The sequence below is a fragment of the Pleurodeles waltl genome, chromosome 12 (assembly GCF_031143425.1).
Source record: "Pleurodeles waltl isolate 20211129_DDA chromosome 12, aPleWal1.hap1.20221129, whole genome shotgun sequence".
Lineage (NCBI taxonomy): Eukaryota > Metazoa > Chordata > Amphibia > Caudata > Salamandridae > Pleurodeles > Pleurodeles waltl.
In genome coordinates, this window is record NC_090451.1 from 649,641,445 (window position 1) to 649,667,522 (window position 26,078).

The 26,078-nt window shown below is 40.8% G+C and overlaps 1 protein-coding gene across 1 annotated transcript in view; it reads left to right on the forward strand.

Annotated features, from left to right (window-relative positions):
* Nucleotides 1-26,078, forward strand: part of LOC138268530 (uncharacterized) — a 237,413-nt gene that overhangs the window by 193,489 nt on the left and 17,846 nt on the right. The window contains exon 5 of the mRNA XM_069218253.1: nucleotides 20,188-20,460. Coding sequence (XP_069074354.1) covers nucleotides 20,188-20,460 — 273 coding nt within the window. The remainder of the gene's footprint in view (nucleotides 1-20,187; nucleotides 20,461-26,078) is intronic.

Genomic DNA, 26,078 nt, shown 5'->3' on the forward strand with positions numbered 1-26,078 from the left:
ATGGGCAGGCCCTGGAACGAGTACCTGAGCCTATGCAGGCTGCGGATACTCCTAAAGTGCAGTCTGGGTTGACCGACATGTCCTGACTCTATTCTGAGAAGGAAAAGACTTGACACACTAGGACTGGCTGAACATTTAAACCACAGCATGCTCTAGGCACTGATTGGTAGTAGGCATCTGTCCAGCTACTTGACTTTGTGAATTAAGGAGGAGATGGCCAGCACTACACTAATTATATTTTGGATCAAACCTCTGTGGTGCCTAAGGCCATGCCACATCCATAGCATATAAATGCAGCCTACCCAAGTCGTTCCTGAAAGAGACTGAATTGCTACTGAAACTATTTTGACCAGCCTTCTCCCTTTTGCCTAAGTGGCTGATGCATCCAGGCCCCATGAGACCAGAGAATTGGCCAAGCACTTTAAGCCTGCACATCCTCTCACAATAAGACGAGAGGTGGGCAGCTGAACAAGCAATGTCAATGAGCACTGATGTTCATGAACACTAAACCCAACAAATCCATCACTAGGGACAGAGGCAGGCTTCTGAGAGGAGACAGACTGCTACAGAGGGCAGGTGAGACTATTGTGAACCTGACAGGCAAGCACCCACCCACCTTCATTACATGTTTGCACATTGTGTCTGACGAGGACACATTCCTCACTTAAGAAGGACTGGCGATTATATGAAATGGGGTGGGAATTTGAAGGTTATTTTATAAGTGGCACATGTATAACACATGTATAACAGTGTCTTTTGCATTGTGATGCCTAAGCAAGAATGGGCAATCCCTCAGGGAGGCATCACAATCATTTCCTGGTGTAGTTTCCCTTCAGTAATTGTTGCACCTCACCAGAAACAAATTGTACCCCATCATACTTAATTATGACATACAAAAGAGATCACAGCACACAGTATACAATGGTCAAATATGAACGAGATTGAGACATTTTTGTCGTTATGTATTAGGTTGAATGAAGCAAACACACATATCGGTATTCAAGTCTTGTCTTCAGGAAAAAAGTTCATTTATTCAAAGCGAAGTAACGTTCAGTAAGACAGAAAGCATCTTTCCAAGATAGCCAACACGTGTATCGTCACACCAGTGACTTTTTCAAGGCCGAAGATTAACGAAAAAGGTTATATGAAGAAAGGTCCAATGCATCTCAGGACCTATGAAAGTCCAAATATTGACTTGGTAGTCTCTAAGTGATCATCATCAGCGTATAAGGGAGATTCCAAAAAAGAAACGTACGAGGTTGTTCACCTAAGGAGAGGGACCCTGGTAAGTCCAAAAGTAAGTTCCATAAGTAAAGTATGTTGTCGTCCGCCCGTGTGCCCCTAATTTGCTCCTGTATACGTTCCTTCAAAGGGCGGATTGTACTGCCCACGTATATTAAGCCACAGACACAGATTATGCAGTACACCGTGTATTTGGTGTTGCAGTTGATAAACTGTCTAATATGGTAAGTGACCCCAGTATTATAGGAGAAATTCGTAGTTTTGTTAAGAGCCATTGTACACGAGATACAGCAACCACATTTGTAAAAACCCGCTGGTGTATTGGGGAGCCAAGTGAGTTGGGCTGTTTTAGTAGGTGGAGCCAGAAAGCTAGGGCATACGAGATTTCTCAGAGTTTTGCCCCGACTGTGTACAATAGATGGGGTCTTATGGATTACGGTGGTTAACTTGTCATCCAAATTACAGCAAGGCCTTCATTAAAAAATGCATCCTTCATGAACTCCAACAGAATTCAGGTGTTCACTTCTCTCATGCACCTTATGACCACCTTCTTTGACTTATAGCCCATCAACAATATGACAGACCTCTCCACCCCTGTAAGTAAATAAATAGGACCCTTACCTGCAAGACCCAGCTTAGACCAGGATTCCACCACAACTTCCACAGGAGCTAAAGTGGCACAACTGCCCACCTTGGGTTTATCACTACTGGCACACAAATCCTTCACAATGGCCTCAACTTGCGGGTCTATCCCTTGTTAAGGCCTTTGTCAGATTTCTTCCAGGATGCCTGACATAATTCAAGTTTATAACTCGTCTCATTTCATTGATTCAACCGGAGGTCTACTAAAATCTTTCTCGTTATAGATGTAGCATCTTTGTAAACTTGGCCAGTCGTTTTTCCTGCATTCTCTTTGTACATCTGACTAACTGGTTTCTGGTGAGAGACTATAAGCGCTCTTCGGACGTACTCGTTTTGCTAATGACTTTACATTTTTAAATAAGCTATATAACTGCTGACTCTTTCGGTCTTGGCTTAACGTCTTGCAAACAAAATTGTACTTCTCTTATACATCATTAATCGTGGACTCAATGTGCTCTTCCGACATCCCTAAAATACATTTCAAAATCATCTGTAGGTTCCCCGTTACTGTTCATATCCACTAAAGTGTCATGTGTGTATCTGCTCAACTACTAAATTATGTAATAAAACTCCTTGCTAAGGTGAACATTTGTCCCCACTAATTGAAATCATTTATGAACTGAAAAGCCTCTTCTATCTCTTCCAAGGCAGAAAAGGTTCTGTAGCTTCTTCACACTGGTAGTAGTCTCCAAAAATGGCTAACCTAAAAAGCTAAAATAACTGGCTAAATATATAAATTAACATGGCAAGTTAACACAATATTCAGGATTGAGTTCACATATCAAAGGTTTCAAAGGCAGCCTTCATTGCTTAAAGTTCAGTCAAAATGTAATGTAGGCATAATCTTCCCACTGAAAAATAAATCTGGAAGGAGTAAATTACTGATAGTCTGCTTCTTTTTCTGGCAAAATACACTTAAGACGGCAATTCTGCTTTTTTTCAGGCCATTGCATTACCAACATCCAAAGAAGAAGAATCAATTCTAGGGTCATCCCAGGTTTACAAACTTGTACACTTTCAACATGGCTATCCCAATGTCTGCATAGTCATGTCATGGTCACACGCAACGCACATAGCTCAGGAAACTTGTTGTGGCATTCTATCAACCTGATGAGGGGGACACCTAAATAGTCTGTCATCTCACAAGATCCTTAAAAGAAACTGGACTAAGAGTATTTTCAAAAATGCATGTTGCGTGCACGCTACCCATGTAGTTATTTATCAATTGCTGCACAGTATCTTTACAATGATACTAGCACCAAAGCCATATGGTAAGCCTCTTGAAGTGTATGATCACAAGGGTTCTTTCCTTCATCTCCTTATATTTTGTGTTGCCACGTACCAGGAGGGTTGATGGTGTAGACCAGCCTCCAAGTCTGGCTCCAATACATCACTATGAATGATAGGCAAAAGTGAATTAGTAGACAAACTTTATTGTCAAAATTAAAAGATACCTTCAAATGCAGACAACCCTCCAGTCACCAGGTTCCAAGCAACACCAAAACCCATATCATCCCAGAATACTGCCACCCAAACATTCCACCCAAATGACAACCCAATCTTTAAAGGAAACACAGCCCAAGACATATAGACTTGTGAAAGACTAGTGGTTGCCTTTTGACTTGCATTGTTCTTAAATCTGCTGTGCATGTGTCTTTGCGGTCCCCGAATATTGCCTAAACGTTCTATGTTAACTAAAATATTTCATGAGGCTTCCCTTCTTAGCCACTGCGGTTGATGTGAGTACCAAGTAGATTCATGTTTTGCTAAAACCAGGTGTATGTGGTGCTTTTGATATATTGTTGATAGCGGACACATTTTTACGTAACATGGACTTAAATATCAGTTGTATCTTCGCTAATTTAAGCTGTAATTACAAAAGGCAATTACAACAAAATAGCCTCATTGCATATTCTAAATCCGTAGGTTGAAGGGCTTAACTGGTTTTTCTGACTTCACCGTTACCTTTAAATCACATGCTTAGATTAATCTTTTGAGGCATATTAGCTTTCACTGTAGCTCACTTTTGACCTCCTTTGCAAAACTATTAGTAAGTATTGTTAGTATAAATGAGCTTCTTTTGAAGAAGATTCTTTTAGCAACTGACATTGGTCTGACCTGTTTGCAAATCACAGTGATGTGGAAATTTCTGTAACCATTTTTAATCCTTTCACTGTGTCATGGTGGAATTCCACCCAGTCAGTGGCCTATTTTAGTACACATCTTAGGCACACCCAAAATAATATTCCTATACATTCCATTTCTTAGCATTCAACTTTAATTACCTGGCTAAGCATGTAATGGATTATGCTAAAGTTGAGTCCTCATGGTCCTGCCACTTTACCTGTCTGCTTTTGTCTTTTCATCATTAAGCTCATATCCTGTATACGATATACGGTTGCAATGTCACTCAGTAGAATTTCAGTTCACTTATTTAAATAACTAGCTTGTGCCCTCCTCACAAGGGGTGCACAAATTGCGATACAATATTCTAAAATTACATATAACAATTGTATCAGTGATTCTGGGATGTCAAGGTTTGCATTATCAAAAGGAGGGCAGACTGTTTACATGCTTGTGTAGGGTTACTTGAGTATGTCCAGTTGCATGAGTCAGGTGGAAGGGAGTTTTGAAAGAGCAAGCCTTCCATGAGACAGGTTCTTCCAGCACCTACATGGGAGTGTTCCTTCGGAGTGGCTTATTTGGAAATGGTCTTTATCAGGCTGAAAATTAACCTAGTGGGAATCTGAGAGCATAGTAGAGTGTGTCTCCCTTTGGTCACACCACCTTCCAACTCTTAGATGGATAAGAGTGAACTTGACAGGGTAGCAGCATGACATATTGGATGCTAGCCATGAGCAATTAGTGGACCATATACATGGATCACAACATTAGGCAACAAATCCTATCAATGGATCAGGACAACTGGTCAAGCTCGTACACTTGATAGGGTAATTATTGTCTCATTAGGACCATGCAGAAGGTAGGATGGGGCCCACATAGTTATCAGACTAGAAATCGTGGCTGCTTGATAAACTGTTAGTGATGTGTATGAAGGTGGAGGAAGATAGTCACCCTCATAATTGACCCAAAGGACCACTGTGTTTTCACAGCACTGGATCTAAATCTGAAAGATTAGGGAAGGAAACTAACAGAAGAAGTGACTGGGAATAAACTGAACGTAGCCTCTTCGGCCATTGTCACACTGAAAGATGGTTAGAAAAACACAGACATCTCTTGATAGGAAGATTTAGAGCTAACAATAGACCATTAGCTTCATGAAATATTTTATATTGCACATGTGAATAATGTATATTGTGACTCAGCCCCTGTGACCAGTAACTTGCTGTGCAAGGTCTTCAAACAGGCTCCTATCGCATACGGTGATTAAATATTTTACTACACACTCAACGCACAAACAGACAGGTATAAATACCTTGGAGTCGTTATTGACAAATTGGGGAACGTTGTGCATCAAAGGAAAAGTCTAATGGGAAAAGGCCTAGCCATAGCGCTATCTCTAAAAAGACTAAAAACTTATCTGAATGGGTCTTCTTACACCCCCCTATTAAAAGTGTTAAAAGCCAAGCTCCTGCCCACAATAACATATGGGAGTGAAGTCCAAAGAGGCAGGGATTTGGATATTTTAAACCACACAGTGAGCAAAGTTTATCAGATGATCTTTAATAGCCCCAGATTCACCTACCCTGTCCAACGGAGACTGGAATTCGGCCTGCTGAACCAATCCCTGGCTCGACGCGTTGCTTACTTAAACTTCTGGAACAAAGCCCGTGGTGCCTCCCTGGGCACTCTCAATTAACATATGTGGCATAACATAACATAACTTAAGAAGACTGGGCTCACCCATCTTTGGAGGAGCCCAACCCCGCACAACACCTTCAAGAAAGCAGCTGGGAAATCGATTAGGCTTCAGTCACAACTGGAGGACAAAGCATCCTTCTCACGGAGGTCTCATGCATGGATGACTTTGCACACTTACATGTCTTTGGCACCACAGTCGTACCTAGGTCAGGGTTATTCAAGACGAATAAAGGATCAATTCTTAAAGTATCGACTTGGACTCTTACCACTTGCTTTAAATGCGGCCCCCTGGCTGAGGGACTTAACCAACTCTATCTGCCACTTGTGTGGTGAGGACACGGAAGACCTCCTGCATGACCTCTGCTCATATAACTCTCTTGCACTAGAACGAAAAGCCCTACTAAAGAACAAATTTTACTAAAGAGGCATACAGACACAGAGACAAGCAGTGATGGCGTGCTCTGCACCTAGGGACCTGCAGCTGAACTGTGCTGTTCTATTGCAGGTGACGCAAAAGCAAGATTTAATAAATCAGTACCATCCCTCCTACGATTCACTGGAGGGTAGCCCAACGCCTGATAATGGACTTTAATGGCATTAAGCGATGCTCTACTCTCACTAAAGCAAGCAAAATTTTAAGTAGCAACATTTTATTATGTTTAAAACAAGCTCCTATGGAGCGCCTATCGAAATGACTGGACAATGTGCTTAGTCCTCTGATGATTTAGTAACATCACAAATGTATTTTTAAAAGTGTTTGCTTCTTTTCACCTTTTAATATGGATTTAAGTAACTAAACAATAAATCTTATTACTTACTTACTTTTATTACACTCAACACGCATGCACAATGGTTTCTTGCTTGGTGTATGTGCAGGTGTATATCATTAAAAAACAAATAACTCACAGAACATACTTTATGATATGGAAGGTTTGTTTTTTTACTCGGGTGAGAAAATATTGTTTGTCATTGTTTCAACATAGCTTAAGGAGAGTTTCAATGTTATTTTTCTAAGGAAAGCCTAGAATGAACTGAAATGGGTTGGTTCTTAACTTAAATGTTGGGCCTTCTTGAACCTATGACACATTTCTCCTGGGAACTGTCTGCAGGCTGTGATTTGGGGCATGATTTAGAGTTTGGTGGACTGATACCCTGTTACAAACATGGTGGATATCCTGCCCACTTATTACAAGTGCCATAGGATACAATGCTCCTGTAATACTAAAACTGGATATATGTAACATTTGTGATGGAATAACCTGTCTGCCAAGCTCTAAATCAGGTCCTTAGCTACTACAAGATAAAACTGTGTATTGACCTTAAAAAGACCAGAGGCATCTGAATAAAGGAGGAACGTCTCGCCCTGCTCAGTCAGGCAGTGATAAATTTGTCATTGCCTGACTGAGACATGGGAGTTTAGGGCAGGGCAAGGCCAGGACAGGACGGAGGAGTGGTGGGTGCTCGTGAGTGTGGTGTCAGTTTGTCCGGCCGCCTTAGACTGGCCAAACTGACATGCACACTTACATTTCTCCAAGCCAGCTGTGTTACACAGTCAAGTTGGAGAAATGGCACAGGTTTCCTGTGCCGGAGCGAGCATCAAATCAGCCCAGTCAGGGCATTCCAGACGCTGCTCTCATGTTTACTTTAGCATGTGAGCAGCATCTAGATTAGTGAGTCTGTTCTTTGTGCCCTGGAGCTGGGAAGAGAGGAGCAACACGGAGGCGGCCGGCAGCATATTAAAAAAAATATTTTTAATCTCCCCTCAGCCCCTCTACCCTTCATTGGCGGCAGCTTCCCCTGAAAATACTGTATTTTATTAAGTTGGCAGGGACCACCGTCCCATATTAATAACTTATATCTGACAGGGTAGTCATGTCCTAGTAACTGTTTCTATTTCACAATGTATGACTCACCATAGAAATTACACAAAGTAGCACATTTAATTTGTGAGTGGAACGTGGAATTTAGTAATTGTGATCGCTTGTTCAGACCTTTTTTATCCCACTGTTCTTTTCTCTATTGCAAGAGCAATAGTTTTGTAATACCATTGTGGGGAAAGTTAATCTAACATCTACTTTTGTCATTGCTAAAGGTTGATCACTCGGAAATCCCGTAATGAGAAATTGTGCAATGTTTTCCTTCGGAGTTCGTGGACCTCTTAATCAAAGAGAAACACAATGGATAGAGAACATTACCTCTACCCCATAACTGGCTGACGGTAACATGCATAGATCTGTGTCTGTTTAATGGTTATTTATAGTAATTTGAAAACAATAAATTACACTAGAATGGAATAAAACAAAACACTATTCTACGGTTAGATAACACAATACTGCATAGTAAAATATTGCACTACATTTTCCTTGAGGCAAAATATCGTACCACGTAAGGGTAAAAAATATTAGGATAAAATACATAGCAGGTACAAAAATATTCCTACAAACCTTATTGTAACTGTAACCTTTAAGATAACCCTAACCCTAAACCTAACCCGAAGCCTAAGCCTGCAATTGACCCTAAAGATAAACCGTACTCTAATTAGGTACTTATTGGGTAAGGGTATAAATTACTCACCTGACAATATTATTGCATGTGACATTATGACTTTATCTCTCAGAACACCTAGTGGTGATATTTTTGTCAGACCTCTTTTTAACTGCAGTGTTGTCCCTCCTGCCTCAACATGATTGGTGTGTGGGATATAAAAGGTAAAACTTATATCCCCACTTATGACTAATAGCATGACATGAATGTACTGGGTACTCAAAGGAAAAGATATCCAAGGGTGGGGAATATAAAGGTTATTGTATACAATGCGAATGTATCTATATTATTGCTACCCCTAAACAAGATTGGAGGAGTCCATAGGAAGCCAGGAAGGGCACTAGTGACTTAAAAAAGAGTGAAGTGCTGCCTTTTGACTTGGATTGTGCCTAAATTGGTCTGTAAGTCTGAGTGGTCCCTGAATAGTGCCTCAAAACTCCCTTTGAAAATGTATATGTGAAAAAATAATATTTTATGAGGTACACTTCTAAGCATTGTGGTTCATGTGACTACCAAGCAGGTTGATGATTTGCTAAAACCAGTTGTGTTGTCATGGGTGCTTTTTTATACTTAAAGCTGATCAAGGACACATTCTTCAAGTATCAAGACCTTAGATTTGAGATCTCATATCTGAGCTTTTATGCAGTAGTTGCAAAAGACAATTACAACAATCTAAGGTCACTGAACATTCTAAATTGTTAGCCTACACGGTCCAGCTGCTTATTCTGGTTTAATTATTGCCTGTTTATCAATACCTTAGATCAGGGCCGGACAGGCCTTTTATTCCTTCCAGCATTTCCTTGTTGGGCTGGAGCCCAAGGGTGCGGACACTGAAAGCATAGGACGGCCCCTGGTGCCTCTGACACTTTCCCAAGCTCCCTGAATTTAATTGCAGCAGGCATGGGGGGCTTCAAGTGAGAGAGAGAAGTGAAGTGGGAGGCAGGGAGTTGTAAGGTAGAGAAGAAGTGATCGGAGAAGAGAGAGAGGAGAGAAGGGAAGAGAGAGGATTGATGGATGGATGGATGGATGGAAACAGAATTAGAGCAAGAAGACTAAGAGCTTTTTTGCCAAGGCTGGTTTGTCTACCAATCTGGCCCTGGCTTAGTATTCTAGGGCATCTGTGTTGCATAGGAGCTTAAAGGGCAGGCGAAGCATACATTTTGCATTCCTCAGCAAAATTATCTAGAAATAATTGTGAGTATAAAAGAACGCCAATTGGCAAAGATTCTTTTAGCCATTTACATTGGTTGAAGTCTCCTGGGCTTAGTCATGATGTAGGAAATTGTAATAAAATATTGAGTTTTTTTGCTGTTCCACAGTGAAAATCGACCTACTCAGTAACCTCCCTTAGTGCACGGCATAAACACATCCAAGATCCTACTCCTCAACATTTTGTTGCATAGGGTCCATCGATAAGCACCTTGTTAAGAAAACATGGTGCAAAAGTTGGGTCTTCCCACATCTGTCACATTATTTGCCTTCATCTGCTTTTTCTTCACCAAATCACATACCCTGTATACTATACAGTGCCACATGGTCACACTCCAGTCACTCATTTACATAAGTGATTTAGGCTCTTAATAAGAGGGCTTCATGAATTCTGATTCACTGTTCCTACACTGGACTTACTGAAACACTGTTACTAGAGGTATTGGTAATTTAGGAATCCCCAGATTTTCATTATCAGAAGGAGAGTGACATGTTGGGCTGCCTGAGCAGGGTTAGTTGATCATCTTTTTGTACCAAAGTCAACTGGATGAGAGTTTTGCAGTGTCCAAGACTTGGCTTAGAGACAGTCTGAGAGCACAGCTACTGGAGAATTTTCCTCTGGGGTCACCTGGTCACCATCCACTCAAATGTACTTGAGTGGCTAGGACTTGGGTGGATTCATGGCACGCTGGATGGCAGAAGTGAACAGATAGTTGGTAACATGTATAGGTCATTACTTTAGGCCACCAACCTTGTAAATAAACGAGGGCAACAGGGCATGTTCTCACCTTTGATGGTTGTAGATATTCTCCACTCGGGCTACGCAGCAGGGAGAATGAGTCTCCACATAGGCCCTCATTAGAAGCTGCAAGTTAACTATGATATGTGCTATAATAAAAGCACAACATCATGTCAGAAATCCAAATAGTCTAAACTGCGTTTAATGCAAAAATAGTGAGTAGAATGGCAAATCATTAATAGACAAATGCAATTTCAAAGCACCAGACCTCTCACCCAAAATGAGGTCAGTTAGAGCATAATGCTAAATCCAATAAAATGTCAACAGTTTATATACACTTTTACCAAATGCAAGTCTAAGGAACATAAGCATGCAATCATAACTTGTCACATTAATTAAACTTATCAAATGAGGCATGGGGTTGGACGATTAAATAAAGAAGATGCGAGACATCCTTGGAAAGAAATTAATATTCAGGGCTCACTGCTGACCTCATTACTTATCTAAAATCATACTTCTAGTTGCCAGCTTTCAAAATGCGGCCACGCTTATACTAAAATAAGCAAGAAAATATTAAAATGGTCTCTGGGCCTACTAGAGTCCTAGAATTTACCATGATTGTTAAGACTAATGAACACTTCAGAATCATATAAAAATGATACCCAAAAATGGAGACATAACATATCGGTGCATGATGTGACATGTTCAGGAGAAACATCAGTGTTAAAGCAATAAGAGCAAATAATTATGTTTTCACAACCACCAAAAAAGTCAGTTGTAGGAAGTCTGAGTAGTTTTGCCTTTACTTCTTCATTATCAGTATCTTCATCATCCTGAAGAGAAGCTAGAAAGAAAGCATCGGCAGTGTCTTTATTTTCCGAAGAGCCGAGGATGATGCACATTACTAACTTTATCAACACATATAAAATAACCACAATGAACAAGACTGCAACAATTATTTCAAACATTTACATTGCCCAGGTACTCAAAATGTCACCCACCCATGTTGAAATGCCATCTGGATTTAAATCTAATCTGCTAATAAACTCATGTACTTTCCTAGTACTATCTTGGATGTGGTCTGTCTGCTCCGGTATGCTGACAGCCCCTTTGGTCACCAGGAGGTAATCTAAAACCATCTTATTGTGAACTAGCATCTTAGCACGAGCATCTAATTGGCCTAAAAATATTCCTAAAGCTAATGTGGTGGAACTGGGAATTTCATCCATTATCTTTTTGCATTTCTTCTTGTTTATCACTATGGCCACAGTCATGCGGTGCATCAGAATTAAAGCTGAAAAGAATCTAGTTGTTGTTGAGGCAGCTCACTTACCCTGCCTTTTTTCTTACTGGGTGGTCGCTAAAATGTCTCTTGGTAGGAATGATATACCCCAGGTGGTACGTTCCAATCGAGTCCAAAGGAAGCCATGGGTATACTCGGGACCTGAAAATGAAATGGGCATGGCCCCAGCTGGTGGCCCTTGTAAAGCAACGGTCCATGAGGGAGGCTGTATTCATAAGAGGCAGTTCAAATGGAATATACAACAAGGTCACACTTGCTATTTCCAACAAAAGCACTGGAGACGTTTGCCTTGCTGTGTTCACAGATAAATCCTGGTTTGGTCTGTGCAAGACAAGTCACATTCAGGCAGGCAGTGACCATGTTAGAAGAAGGCTGGTGTCATTATAACGAATTGGTACCTCAATCAAAGGAACACTACTTCCTACATCAGCTGGCAAGTCTGTGTAAATCCATCAAGAAGCAAGATTACTTGTTTGTCTACATTAGGTCTTTGAATAATTCCTCATTTGGCAGCAAGAATATACACTACCACCAACCACAGGCTAAAGGCAGTGGCAAAGATAGCAGACTAGACCGTCAGCAGAATCCAGTATCCAAGATGGGCTGCTTCCCTCAGACAGAGCTGGTAATGGAAAGGGGCTGCAGCATCAGGTGGTGGTGGCAGAGAAGACAAAGGAAGTAAAATGCTTCGAGATTGACCCACCAGATGATGTTGGGGTGGGAACAGGAGCAGTTCCAGGAGGATCCCAACCCAGAGCCAGGAACAGATCCAGTACTAGTTGCAGAGATGCTGTCCACTGAGGGAAAAGCAATGCACTTACAGTGAGATGCTTGGATTCAAGTTGCCAGACCATAACATGTAATGGCTGTGTTAGTGATGAGAAGGTTCTGATAGGTCCCACACCAGGAAGGCGTAGGGAAGTGTTCCTCTGGTGAATGTAAACATATTCACAATCTCTAGGCTAAAGGGAGTGGTAGACTTCACTCAGACACTGAGGTAAGGTTGCTTGAGCTGAGAACAGAAACAGTTTAGACAACAAATATCCTTTCCGTAATATTGCAAGACTGCATCATCATTTAGCTATAGGTCTAATTTAGCATTTGAGAATGGATGATTCAAAGGCAACATTATAGGTTAGCGGCGGATGACCTCATATGGACTCAATTTCATTTTCTGTGAATGGATAGCCCTAAGGGAATGTAATGCTAGTGCTTGAGCATCTGGCCACTTTAACTGGGTTTCTGAGCAAAATGTGGCTATCATATTGCTGAGACTGTATGACTCTTTTCTACCTTACCTGCAGACTCTGAGTAATATCTGCAATGAAAACACTGGTCTATGCCTAAAGGCTTTCAAACCAAATGTGCCCAGCGATCACTTCTGATTCAGTATGGTATCCTTAGTCAGCAGGGGCACAGGGAAAGGTGCCCAAAAGGGTAGAGTGAGCATGGGGGCAATCTTAATATCTTTTCAACAGTGTGTGACAGGGAAATGCACAAGACTTGCATTAATTCATGACTATGGAAGAAAGGAGGAAGTTTATCAGTGGGTCACAGTGGCAAGCAACAAGCCCTCCCTACCGACCACTGACAAGGGCAGCTGCATGATATAACTTAGCATGGTTGATGAGTAGCAACTTAAGGGCAACCAAACGTCCAATGCTGTCTCCTTAAACCCACTCAAGTTCTCTTTTAAATCTGCGTTTTATCATAAAGTGTTTTATTCTTTTGAAAGTCTGCCCCTGTAATTGAGACAAATCTTTTAGTGTGGGTACTGGAAATAAATCAGTGCTCAGAACATAGATAGCAACATAGACAATATTAAACAAAGCAGCATTTTTGACTGATCAGTCAGCGAAACATCATCGTGAGGATGTTGGAGTACAGCACACCTTACTACTGCCACCTTCTTACATAATTGTAAAGCATTCAAAAGATGTTGGACATACTACCCATTTTTAATAGGGATTCCATCAGGTATTAATAAACTGCTTTACTGTCTACAAAAGCCCAAAGTCATGCGTCACTCCAAACACATTAAGTCAGTGTACACTGTCACATTCTTCTCCTTGGACAATAGGCAAGCTGTGGTGAGATCAAAAAGCTCTGCAAACTGAGCAAACCTCCCAATTGGCAGGTTATAACTTTTGTCAACCATAAACGCAGTGCATACACCATAACTGGCAACCAGGACACCAACCGTATTTCTGAGGCAAAAACTGTCATTAATATATGTCAACTCACAATCAATAATAGGCACACAAGTTAAATCAATACAGGGTTTGGTTACATAGGCAGAACAAAGATAAAATCATGCCCACACCTCTTTCGTACTAGGAACTGGGGATGCAGGGTTCATTGATGGACACCTGACCAGAGTAATATGAGAGGTGGAAAGTAGTAGGATCTCCTACTGAAGCAATCAGGCTGTGGTAAAGTATTAGGTTTTTGTAATGAGAAGGAATGCACCCATGTAGTGAGACAAAGCACGTTTAAGGAGAAATCAACATAATAGTTTTGGAAGCTTCAAAAAGATTTGTGGTTGTCACCATAGTTTGTAAACACAGTGGGATCCCAGCCACCACTGGGTCTAAAACTGAAGGGTAATGTGCTATTGGCTTTTTCTAATCCCATGGGTCTGTACCAACACCTGAAAAGCAATTCTGTTATGTTCAGGGTAATAGAAGGTAAAAGGTTTAGAATAATCAAAGAGCCCCAAAGCAGGAGCAAAAGATAATACTGGTTTTATTTTCACAAAATTATTTTCAGCATAACTAGACCAGTGTAAGTGTTTGGTTTGTGTTTTCTGACATATTCTTGCAAGGGCTTTGCCACTTTTATATAGAGTTATTGAGACACCTGAATCTCAAACCTCAGCACCGCATGATGTTTTCCATGTCTTCTGCCACCACACTGTGTGGCACCATTGCTACAGCTAAATTTATTTAAATTATTCATTCTCCCTATTATCCTATGAACCTGTCCTTTAGATAGTACCATTAATATTAATGCAAATGCAATGTATGCAGATATCCTTCTACAAATGTATCCTATTGTGTATTTCAACTTTCATTCCATAGGGTGTGGTTAAATGTGATGAGAGTATAAGCGTTTGCCAAAACTCTGTTTATGCAGACACTTTTCTGTTGTAAATAAGCCAACAGATGATACTTGGATGAGCTGCCAAACAGACCACTCCTGAATCTCAAACCTCAAAAGGAAGCATCTTATGAAAACAACAAAGCCATTTGCATTGGCATAAACCATTGATTTGATGCCAATGAGCTAAAACTGTAACTCCTACACTTTAAGTGTGTAACACCCTAGGCAGTCTGGGGGTGGATACATGGTACTTCATATTCCAAGGACAGGCCAGAATGCAGAGTTTGCTTTGAAGGATTTCAAACGAGCATGTATGCACAAATCTTGTTTCCTTACAAAATTGGTGAATGTGTCAAGCAGTGGCGGTAAATGGAGTTTTAGAAACTAATCATACCTCAAATTGATTTCAGTTCAGTGGTCAGTGGCATCCATTACAAATGTTGAATCTGTTATAAGTGAATTTGCAAAGAAATGTCAAGTGCAGAAGGTGTTTCCTTCCTCCTTGTTTTATCTACTTACAATATAGTAAATTACCATAATCCATACTTTGATAGATGGATAGATAGTTTACTGGTATGGTGAGCTTTTTAGACGAGGAGAGTTGCTCATGGCAATCCTTCCTGCAATGCATTTATATATTAATTTATTTTTTATTTGGGTATTTATTTTCATATTCACTCATTAAATAACTAATTAATGTATGTATTTATTCACTTACTGTGTCTTTTTGAAAGGAGGATCTTTCATCATAAACAGGTTTTATGATACTATTGATTGTGGAAACACACTGCAAACTAGGTGTTATTCCATTTTTGTTGTAACTAAGAATGGCCCTTGGATCAAGAAAGCTCTGCCTTCCCACTTCTTCAGTTTAAATGTAGTAATCCAAAAGTCAATTTAGAGTCCTGATCAAATTTCTATAGCCTAAACAAAGTTTGTGCAGTGGCATTTTCCATGTATAGTGATCTAATAATATATTAATGTGTAATCCTGAATGGATTGCAGAGAGTATGGATACAGGTATTGCCTCTGAGGAAAAGATAGTAAAGGAAGAAACCTTTACACTACTTTCATGTGAGCATATTCAAACTCTGACAAACATCACAAAAATGGCAAGTGTCCTTGCAGACACTCTGGGGTAACTTGCTATTTTGGTTGCATTTATACCCCAAACTCTCAATTTTGTCAATCTTCTGCTTTTTATGTAGAAGTCTAATCAGCCTCAGCCCCCCCCCCCCCCCTCCCCAGATCTTGGGGTAAGCACTGTGTGCAAGTATATATTTCCGAGGCAGATCTGCATTCCAAATCTTTTTTTGTGTAGCTGGTTCCCACACACTTGGTACCCATAGCTCATTCTCCTGTAATGGCTATCACAAAATCATGGACTGTAATCAATAGTATATTGTGGGTTGCAGTGCTTTCACGTTTTAGACCAATGAAGGGTGAATATGCCAAGGCTCTATTAGCTGTACTCCAGAGTGAAACCCATCTAACATTCAGTCATCCCACTTCGAAACTAAGGCAGCACCCTGTTTTGCAATCACCTGCTGCACCCTGACAGTGATCTCTTCTGATCCTGTAAACAGGAAGTAAACCCACAATAATATGTACCTGTGCATAAAGGTGGAGTGTACAATCAGCAGGGCAACTGAGCCTTTAAAAGTGTCTGAGATGGAAGACAGCAGCTTCAAATTCATAGGAACAAGGGGAGCTGCATTCCTACAGGTGAAAAGAAGATAGGAGGTAGGTTAGTTGGAGTCCTTGTTAAGATCTATAATTTAAATTTTTTATTCTATGTCAATTTGTACAATACATTAAACCATTTTTCAGTAACAGTAAATGAGAACTAATGCTACAAATCGTGACTATTTCCTGTTCTTCGCCTCAATCTATACTACAGCCTCAACACAAAATCACAGTGTGGTGTTATTTCATCTAAGTGTTTGCTATGCACAAAGGCATAACACTTGTGTTAATGTTAGACATTCATAACGTGCCAGTGTGTAAATCCATCAAAAATGTGCATGCTTGAAAATCCATGAAAATTGGATACACGTGTATTGCAATGACGCTGTAGCAACCGAACAAAATATATGCATACTGGGCTATGGTGGAGTCAGAATAGCATTTTGCTATTGGAAAGTTAGGTTTTGCCTTTGTCAGGAGTCATGATAGTTTTGTGCTTCCTAGGTGAGATTGTTCGGTCAACTGCTACAACTATCACAATCATCTGACTGTATATGTAGGGTCAATGCTCCACTCTGATTCACTGAATGACCAGTGGATCCTTCTAGTTTGATCAATTCCAATTCACCATCATAGATAAAAAATGCACTGCTTCAAGCCAGGCCACAGAGAGGGCACGAGTCTGTGACACTTATTGCATTTCTTATGGCTTTTTCATGGGTTCAGGAAGTAAACCTTGGATCAGGGTTAAACTCAAAGTAGCCCCTTGGAGACAGTATTGTGTGACTCTGAATGATGGATATCTCATCCCAAAGAGTCAGCAAGTTGGTGACCCTCTCTGGATCAGTGAGGGGGTTCAAGATGATGCCTCCCCAGCTTGCTTGTGTTGGAGCCCGGTGGCCTCTTAAAGGAAGATGAGTAGCTCTGACACTGAGATCAGAGATGTAAAACTGGCAAACAAAAGAAGACCAGCAGTGAACCAGCATTGGCAGCATTCCTCCAGTCCAGGCTTAGGAGAAGCTGCAGGAGGACAATACTGTATGGACTGGCTGCACTGTGAAGGACCTGATTGCTACCCTTGACTAGTTGTGGATCATACCCTCTTTTTGAAGTATTTTTGTTGGAGGTAGTCTCTGCAGAGGTGTAACCTTGCCCCACTGCACGTTATGAGATGCTAACACTAGAAGTGGCAGCAGAAAGTTCTTAGATGTCTACTCCAAAACCCACAGAGGAAAAATAGGGCAGGTGGGAAGACATCATACCTCTACTGTGACCTCACCATTGGCTGTACAGGTACAGGTTTTGCACTTGGCTATGAAACTGGAAGGGCAAAGAATGAGCGGGACCACAGGGCAGTAGGGTAGCTTCCGGACAGCACCATGTATGCCATGGATAGAGAGCTGGAGAGGAATCAATACTCACTCAAAGGGAAATAATGGGTATGGGACCCTTATGGGAATTGGAGAGGAGAGGAGAGGAGGGGAGGGGATTGCAGTGGGGTAGTTGTAGATTCTGTAATTGCACTGAATGTAATTCTCTAATGTACACATTGGAAATACTGAGATGTTATTTCAATGCCGGGCATAGTGCCAGATTTATATAATGGTGGTCGAGCCATTGTTCCGCCAGGGCAACGTAGTAAATTCTTCTGTCACCCTGGCTTAGGGGCCAACAGTCAGATTTATAAATGACCACCAACCTGGTGGTCATATATAAAGCAGTGTCAGGAACCCCAGTTACATCAGATCCTGTCAATGAATTTCACTCTTAAGTGCAAGGCTCCATCATGTTGACAGAGCCCAGCACCAAACAGTTTAATTTGTTTATTTAAAAAAGAAAATTGGGATTTTATTTTTGAAAATAAAATAAGATAATACCACACTTGCCATGGGGGTCATTTCCCATGCAGAGGACGGCATTATTTCTTTTTCTACTGTCCCTCATCTCCAGGATTCGCCGGCAGTGACGGACAATAGAAAAATGACTATTCACCCATCCTTATTGAGCATGTGGACATAAAGCCAAAGTAAGGGCCAGCAGAGAACTTTGACTATGGCAGTGATTGAGTAGTTACCACTGTAGCCAGACTTAGTGGTCTGCCTGCCCCATTTAGATGCAAGTAGGCACTATGTTGGCGGGTAGGTAACTTCATCACCGTTGCAATGGAGTTCCCTCTCCGCCAACATATATATCAGGCCCATAACCCTTGATGACCAGAATATTAAAGGATATCAATGGAAATTGTATTGCCATGACTGTTAGAAAGATGGTATTAGTGGTTATTATACTACTGATCAGGTATTTTAGCACAGTAAAACTCATGTATTTGTTGTAGGAGACAGATACAACATGGTGTAACATGTAAGTTATTTATTTCTCTATAAATGTATTTATCTCACATTTCACTAGAAAAGAAGATGAAAATACTATGTCTCCTGCTACCGATCCTCCTTCCAATGACTGTTGCCCACTATGTTTGTGGTAAGACAAACTTACAAACCGCTTTTCGAATAAACAATTTAAACCTTAATTTAACAATTTAAAGCTCAATTTAAAATTAAAATTTGCACACTGAGATACCCCTCCTGGGGTGATTAATGTGCAAAAACAATAACAAAACCAAAGAGAAGCAATGGAGAAGACAATGATTGAACTCATCTTATCAGTTATTCATTTATTCCAAAGTAGTGCACCTCAGGTGAGGCAACAACAAATTCAGCAAAATAATGCAACTCGAACGATAGAAGACTTTCCTTTCTATTGTGATCTCCTTTGTCTGTCCCAATCTGGTACAAGCCCCCAACAAATCTATTCAGTTCTGATCGCATCAGCAAGTTCACCTTTCAGTAAGAGTTTACCTCCATTGCCTATTTTACTTTCCAAATCAGGACCATTTCGAGGAATCTTGATGCTTCAAGTATTGCAAATTGTTGTCCCATTGCTTGTAAATTAGGCTTCATTCATTGGTAATGGAAGGAGGTAGAGAGGTCCTACAGCTTATCTAGTTGGCCCACATTGGCTGTTTGTCAGGACTATGATCCTTTCTCTGCTGGTGGGCATCTTATTCAGTAATGCCTTGTCTTCTTTTGTCCTTTGACAACACTCATTCAAGCAAGACAATGTTGAGAATGTAGGATGCATTTGAAACTAATGTGGAACACACACAACATATGTCAGTAGGGAAGCCCTTTCCAGAATGGAACAAGAGAGCTTGGGCATGCCCCTCTTTGGTGTAGCTAGGATAAGGTTGGGGTCTGCTTCTGATTTGTATCCATAAGTGGATTTATTGTAAATAAACTACTCATTTGCTTAATACTTAGTGAACCACTTCATCTTAACACTGACCATAAAACGGACACAGTACCTTATGTTACGTAACCCAATCAAAAAGTTATTGTAGGATGTTTATAATTCTACACATGTCCTAATGTCAAAATTCTAATTTTTTGTTTCCTGTATTCCTAATACATGGAGCTACCTGTTGACCCTCTAGCTATGTTACTTTTTATGTGATTCTTTGTTGCATACTGTAATAGGCAGAAGACTAATGTGAATGACACAATAAGAAACCAGTGGATTAAGAGTGTGGGCTGAAAGTCTGTGTAAGTATATAGTATACACAAACGTTTAGTTAAAAATAAAAAGTTCTTGGCTAATTCCAGACTCATTAAACGGTATCCAGTTTCTTCTACTGGTCCATTTCAACAAAGATAAAAAGATGCTGTGGCTGTATGACCATCATTAGCTTAATAACACAATAGTCAAATAAAAACACATCTCCTAATACAACAAGAATGCATCTTTTAAACTTATGCTAACACTTGTTGGATAAAGTTACAGCTTATTACACCTCTAATGACTAGTCTGCATTGTGGTTTGGTTTTATTTTTTTTCAAAGATATCTATGACCCTCTTACTGTAAAGAAACTGGCCATACTTGACCTGGTTGCCAGGTGGGATGACACCGGGGCTACAGGAAATGTTGGGAGTGCCGAACATACCCATACCCTGAATGCTGAGCATGATGATGAACACGAGGAACATGAGGAGCACAAGGGACATGCCCATGTACATGGTCATACACATGAACCAAATCCTTCCCCTCTTGGCAATAGCAAAATGTTGAGCCACAGCTGCAAGGAAATCAAGGAAAGAAATCCTGCAAGCCAAGGTTGGTGAAATTTGCTCTTCCTCTTGCATTTCCTAATAATGAATGCAGATATGTTTCTGATCATTTCTCTAAATGTTCTTTCTTTCGCATGCTCAACCTCCGTCTTTTGCTGTTAGAGGTAGAGGCTCAAGGAGATGGTGCAGGAACTAGATAAACTATTGATCATCATAATAGTTTAATAAACGGAGTGGAGATTGAGATATGTACTTCTTGAGAAATGTCCACTATCAGTAAAAGTGATTACCATCATGGGTTTAGAGATGTTCCTAAATTGAATCCTTCAGAAATACAACTCATAATTTAATGTTTAACCCTTAACAATGCCATGTAGTTATGAACCCCAGCATTAGTTTGAGGAAGACCCTCAACAAGCTAATACATCTACCAAATTAGCACTGCACTCTCACAACCCTAGCATTACCATGACCTCACCAATGTAAGTGGAGTTGGTGATTTATGGGTGTGCATTTAATGTGACTAAAATTAATTACAACCTCCTGTCCATGTTATTTTAATGTTTGTTTCTCACTGATATTATTTCCTCAAGCCCTAATTCACTCAATTGTTCTTGCGACTGAGTAGCACTATGAAAATGCTGCCAACATTGTGCTAGGAAATAAGAAGGAACACATTTTAAAAAAGAGTTTAAAATTCAGTACAAACTTTCAAAGCTGATTTTTTAGAAAAGAACAAAGGGGGTGATTCTGACTGCGGCGGACGGCGGTCGCCGCCCGCCAAGCGGTTCCCCCCGAAAGACCGCTCCCCGGTCAAAAGACCGCAACGGTCATTCTGGCTTTCCCACTGGGCCGGCGGGCGACCGCCGAAAGTCCGCCCGCCAGCCCAGCGGGAAACACCCTTCCCACGAGGACGCCGGCTCAGAATGGAGCCGGCGGAGTGGGAAGGTGCGACGGGCGCAGTTGCACCCGTCGCGAATTTCAGTGTCTGCAAAGCAGACACTGAAATTCTCCGTGGGGCCCTCTTACGGGGGCCCCTGCAGTGCCCATGCCATTGGCATGGGCACTGCAGGGGCCCCCAGGGGCCCCGCGGCACCCCCTACCGCCATCCTGTTCCTGGCGGGAGAACCGCCAGGAACCGGATGGCGGTAGGGGGTGTCAGAATCCCCATGGCGGCGGAGCGCGCTCCGCCGCCATGGAGGATTCACAAGGGCAGCGGGAAGTCGGCGGTACACCGCCGACTTTCCGTTTCTGGCCGCGGCTGAACCGCCGCGGTCAGAATGCCCAGCGGTGCACCGCCAGCCTGTTGGCGGTGCTACGGCCGACCTCCGCCATGGCGGTAATTACCGCCAGGGTCAGAATGACCCCCAAAGTGTCCTCCATACTCTTAAAGCATTCACATTTTCACTGACGTGTAAGTGTGGTTACCATTTTTTGTCACTAAAAGTGTTCAATAGAAGCCAGTGCATTAATCAGGACCAGCCTGTTGCTCCAACTTAATGTGAACTTTATGTAGTGGAAATATTATAGCCACCTGTTAGTAAATGCACTGGGACATCAGATTTGTTTTTCCATTTTTCCAGTTACAACTTTTACTAGTTGGTGAAACTAAGCACAGAAATGAAATGAAAACAATGTTGTATTTTTATCATAACAATTAAGACAATATTCTGTCATACTGTTGATGCAAGATAGTTCAGTGCATGATAAATGCTTATTTTGTATGAACTACTTCTTTGTATATTAGAATGTCTAGTGTTTGTATACACAGAACTAATAAGTGTTAGAAAACACCACCAAATTCTACTTTGGATCCATTCTTTAATATAATTGAGCTCTGTCTCTCACATTATTGTATTATGATGTACCCTTATAATAACTAACTTACACTGTATATCAAGGCTGGGTAAGTAGGCATGTATTCCTAGATTTGTGCATAATCATTTAAGAGTTTCTTGCAGAATTTCACAAAATTCCTTGACAAATTTGTGAAACTGTGATTTTATATTACGATGTAATTTGCAGGTATCTTGTATCTTTTTATTAATACTTCAAGCACTTTCCATAACGTCTGGAAAAACTCAGAATTTTATTACTCATTTTCTGCTAATTCAATCCTGCATGTTTCCAAACTTTCAGAATAAAGTCTCTAATGTAGGTTGGATTGCAACCTACTCCCAATAGTGTTTTTGTAAACCTAACTATTAGCACATAGGTCAATTCACAAATTATGATTTCGTTTGAAAAAAGTTGGTGCATAATTTCAAGAAATTTCTGGTAATGTAATTAAATCTTCACTCCAGACTAATTCCCACTATATAGTTAAAGAGGAGTAAAGAGAACACACATGCAATGTCAACTTACTTACACAGGACAGAAACATCATCACTGCCTTGAGGTTGGAGTGCCTCTTACAGGTCTAACCAATGCATGCAAAGAAATTCAAGAAGAACATTAAATTATAGCCCTCATTCAGACATCAACTGATGGGGTTTAAGTATATTTTTGTGGAGATACATCTTTATTGACCAGTGTATTTATCATCATATATAGTGAAATTCATGGTGAGGTATAAAAAAGTGAAGGATAAGCACAGGTGATGTTTTGGTATACTGTGACTAGCATGGAGCTTGTTTTTGAAGTTCTGCCTTGTGTCATGCATGCTACCTTGCTTGTGCTGACACTGTTTTTAAAGTAACAAAAGTGTTTGTGCAACCTGCCAATGAAGCAGGAGTAAGTATCACAGTCCCCAAGACCATTTTGTGTCTATAAATGAAAGATTCTGGGGCATATTTGCTCAAGACACAATCAGGAGCAACAGTCAACACTATTGTTGAACTGGGAGGAGAAAACCACATTTTACCCTTTTGCGGGGTTTTGGACCTGTCACACTCACTTGCTTTGCACACTTGGTGATTTAAAGGAAGTATGATGTAAGTGGGTGCATTTTATTTTTCCTGGCTATTCTCATGCACGCAATTTTACTTCCTCCTTTAACGGCATCCAGCTTCTACTTCCTGTATGTCTGCCTGGCCTTAGCCCTGGTAATACCTCTCTCATGAGCCAGCGGGATTAACTTTTCACTAAATTCTTCAAGATGCACCAACTTCCTCTTTTTTTATTCTCTTCCTGGTCCAGTGCTCAGATTCTCTCTTGCATCTATTAACTCACCTCCATTGCACGGTATACTTGTCTGGCATTCTTCCACCCCACAGTCCATCAGCTTCCAAAGTTTCACACCTTTGCGCTTCATTCAACTCTTAACTAACCAAGCTCACATTACTTGCTCAATACCTAGTGCTCTGTATCCCTTCTCTTTCAATAGACAGCTGAATCGAGAGAATGATGCTTTATGTTTCAATCTTGAAAGATTCTCAATACCAAGTAAAACTTTTCTGATACCGACAACCCACCTTCACACACTTGGGGGTGTTCCTATCTTTTCTCTTACACAGAAAGTTACATAGAAGTGGTTTATAATTAGTCCAAATGTAAAGTTTTAATTTTTCCATAGCTCAGAAGCACTCCCGAGCTCCCTCCCGTTCCATCATTGAGTAATATCCTTCTCCGCCTCAATGATAGAGACAAATGGTATGAAATCTTTCCTTTTCATTCCTCTGTTAGTAATTGAACCACAGTCTCCTGATTCATCAGTGGTAAGGTTCCAGGTTCTGAATATTGAGTCAAGAATATTGTCAGAACTTAATATTGGTGGCATAGTAGTGAGGACAAAAATATTGATGTATGTATAGATTTTCTATAGCTAACTCCACATTCCGTGGAGTGAAACTCCGCTAGCACCGCCCACACCTAGTCTCAATCCTTCTCTCTAGGAGACAAAAACTATGACATCCAACTTCCCTTTAGCTTATAATTGCTGTTATTTCATCACCAACCAACCTCTTTAACTCCAACTACAGTAGGCTGGAAAGAAACTGCATTTTATTTCCTACCAATATGAACCTTCACATTTTCTCCTTTCAATTACCTGCAGCCTCGGGGGTACCAAGGGCTGAGGAGGAGACACCACCTTCACTTCCACAGCCACATTCTCCCAACCATTTTTAAAGGAGCCCACCCATACAGAAGGGATTTATTTTAATATAAACTTCTTATGTCTATACAGCAGGAGCACTACAGCAAAATGCCTCACAATTGGCAATGCCGGCTGGTCTTTCATGACATAGTGGCATGAAAGACTAGACATAATTTGTATTGATTTGTTTCAGAGACATTGGGTTTGTTAAGAACAAAAAAAGTATTGTTCAGAGGCACTGAAGTTTGTCTCTGACTCACTTCAGGGCACCAGTATTATATCTGTCCCCATAGCCACACTGGGCATGGCTGTCCCACCTGGCACAAATACACAAAGGGAAAGGCACAGCTGTAATTACATATGGAGCCACATCCTACATAAGGTGGCCTTTCAAACACCACATGAGCCAGTTGTACGACAGCTGGACCAAGGTGAAGGGGTGCCAAACAGTGGAGCTGGCTGAGGTACCACAATCAGAAACACTGTGACAAACTTTGTGGTTACCACTCATCTGACTCGGTGTGAGGGAGCCAACCTTTGGGTGGACTGGGAGCATGTAAATGTTTTACAGCTGCTCTATTTCCACAACTATAAATTAGGCCCTTGAACACCCACATATCAGGCTCCTCCAAGTTTAAATGTAGCTTTAGATTCTGGTATTTTGGTGAGGCTACCATGTCCAGATGGTCACTTGATCAAAGAGTGTCCCTTTATTTTAAATGACTGCATTCTAAAAGATATCACATTGAGAGCATAGAAAATGTCCTGAGGCCAGTGGAAGTCTCAGAAAGAGTTGTCGGCTGGAGCCATTTGTTGCAGTGTGACAAAGAAGTATGCATCAATATGTTGCAGGAGTGGCACTTACTTTTGAAAGCAAAACCACGTGTCAGTAAATACAACTGCCTAAATATAAAATCTTTTTGATTTTGTTTAGAATTTCCCACTTTTGCTATGAAATAGGATAGAATTTATAGTCAATGGTGAGTTACTCCATTTTGTTTTCATGGCCAATTTCAAGATGAGCATTACACTTCTTGTTTTTGTCTTTTCAGCTGGTTTATTACCCATGAGAACTGTCAGAATTACGTTGATTGTATGAAATGCAGCATCTCCGTGTATGACAATCTGATCCATGATGTAAAGAGGAATCTTGGGCATAATTATTTCTTCCATTGTAGAAAGGATTTGGAGTATTAATTATTCTTCCTCAGTTGGGTATTACATGAGCTGTTAAGGTGAAAATTTGACTAGAGTTTTATTTAGGGTAGGGCATAATTTTGTCACTGTGCTATTTTTGGGGTATTGATTACTTTAGCTGCTCTGTCTTTCAAACCTGTGTTTCTAGGTAAGCATTGCCATGTATGCATTGCTGAAATAGGGGATGAATCATAAATCCTGGGGTCACAGACTTTATTGAATGGGTAAAATTATTTGCAGTTTCAATATTTAAATAAGGTACATTGATAGAGGGTCTACATTTTCGGGTATTGCTAGTTTGAATTTTTTTGGTAATTGGCTAGGAGAATTCATGCTTTGCTCTTGTCAAACAATCTAATCGCCTTCGCTTCATCTCTTCTCAATCTCACTGGATGATTTTTGAAGGTACTGAAAATCAGTGCAGAAGATTG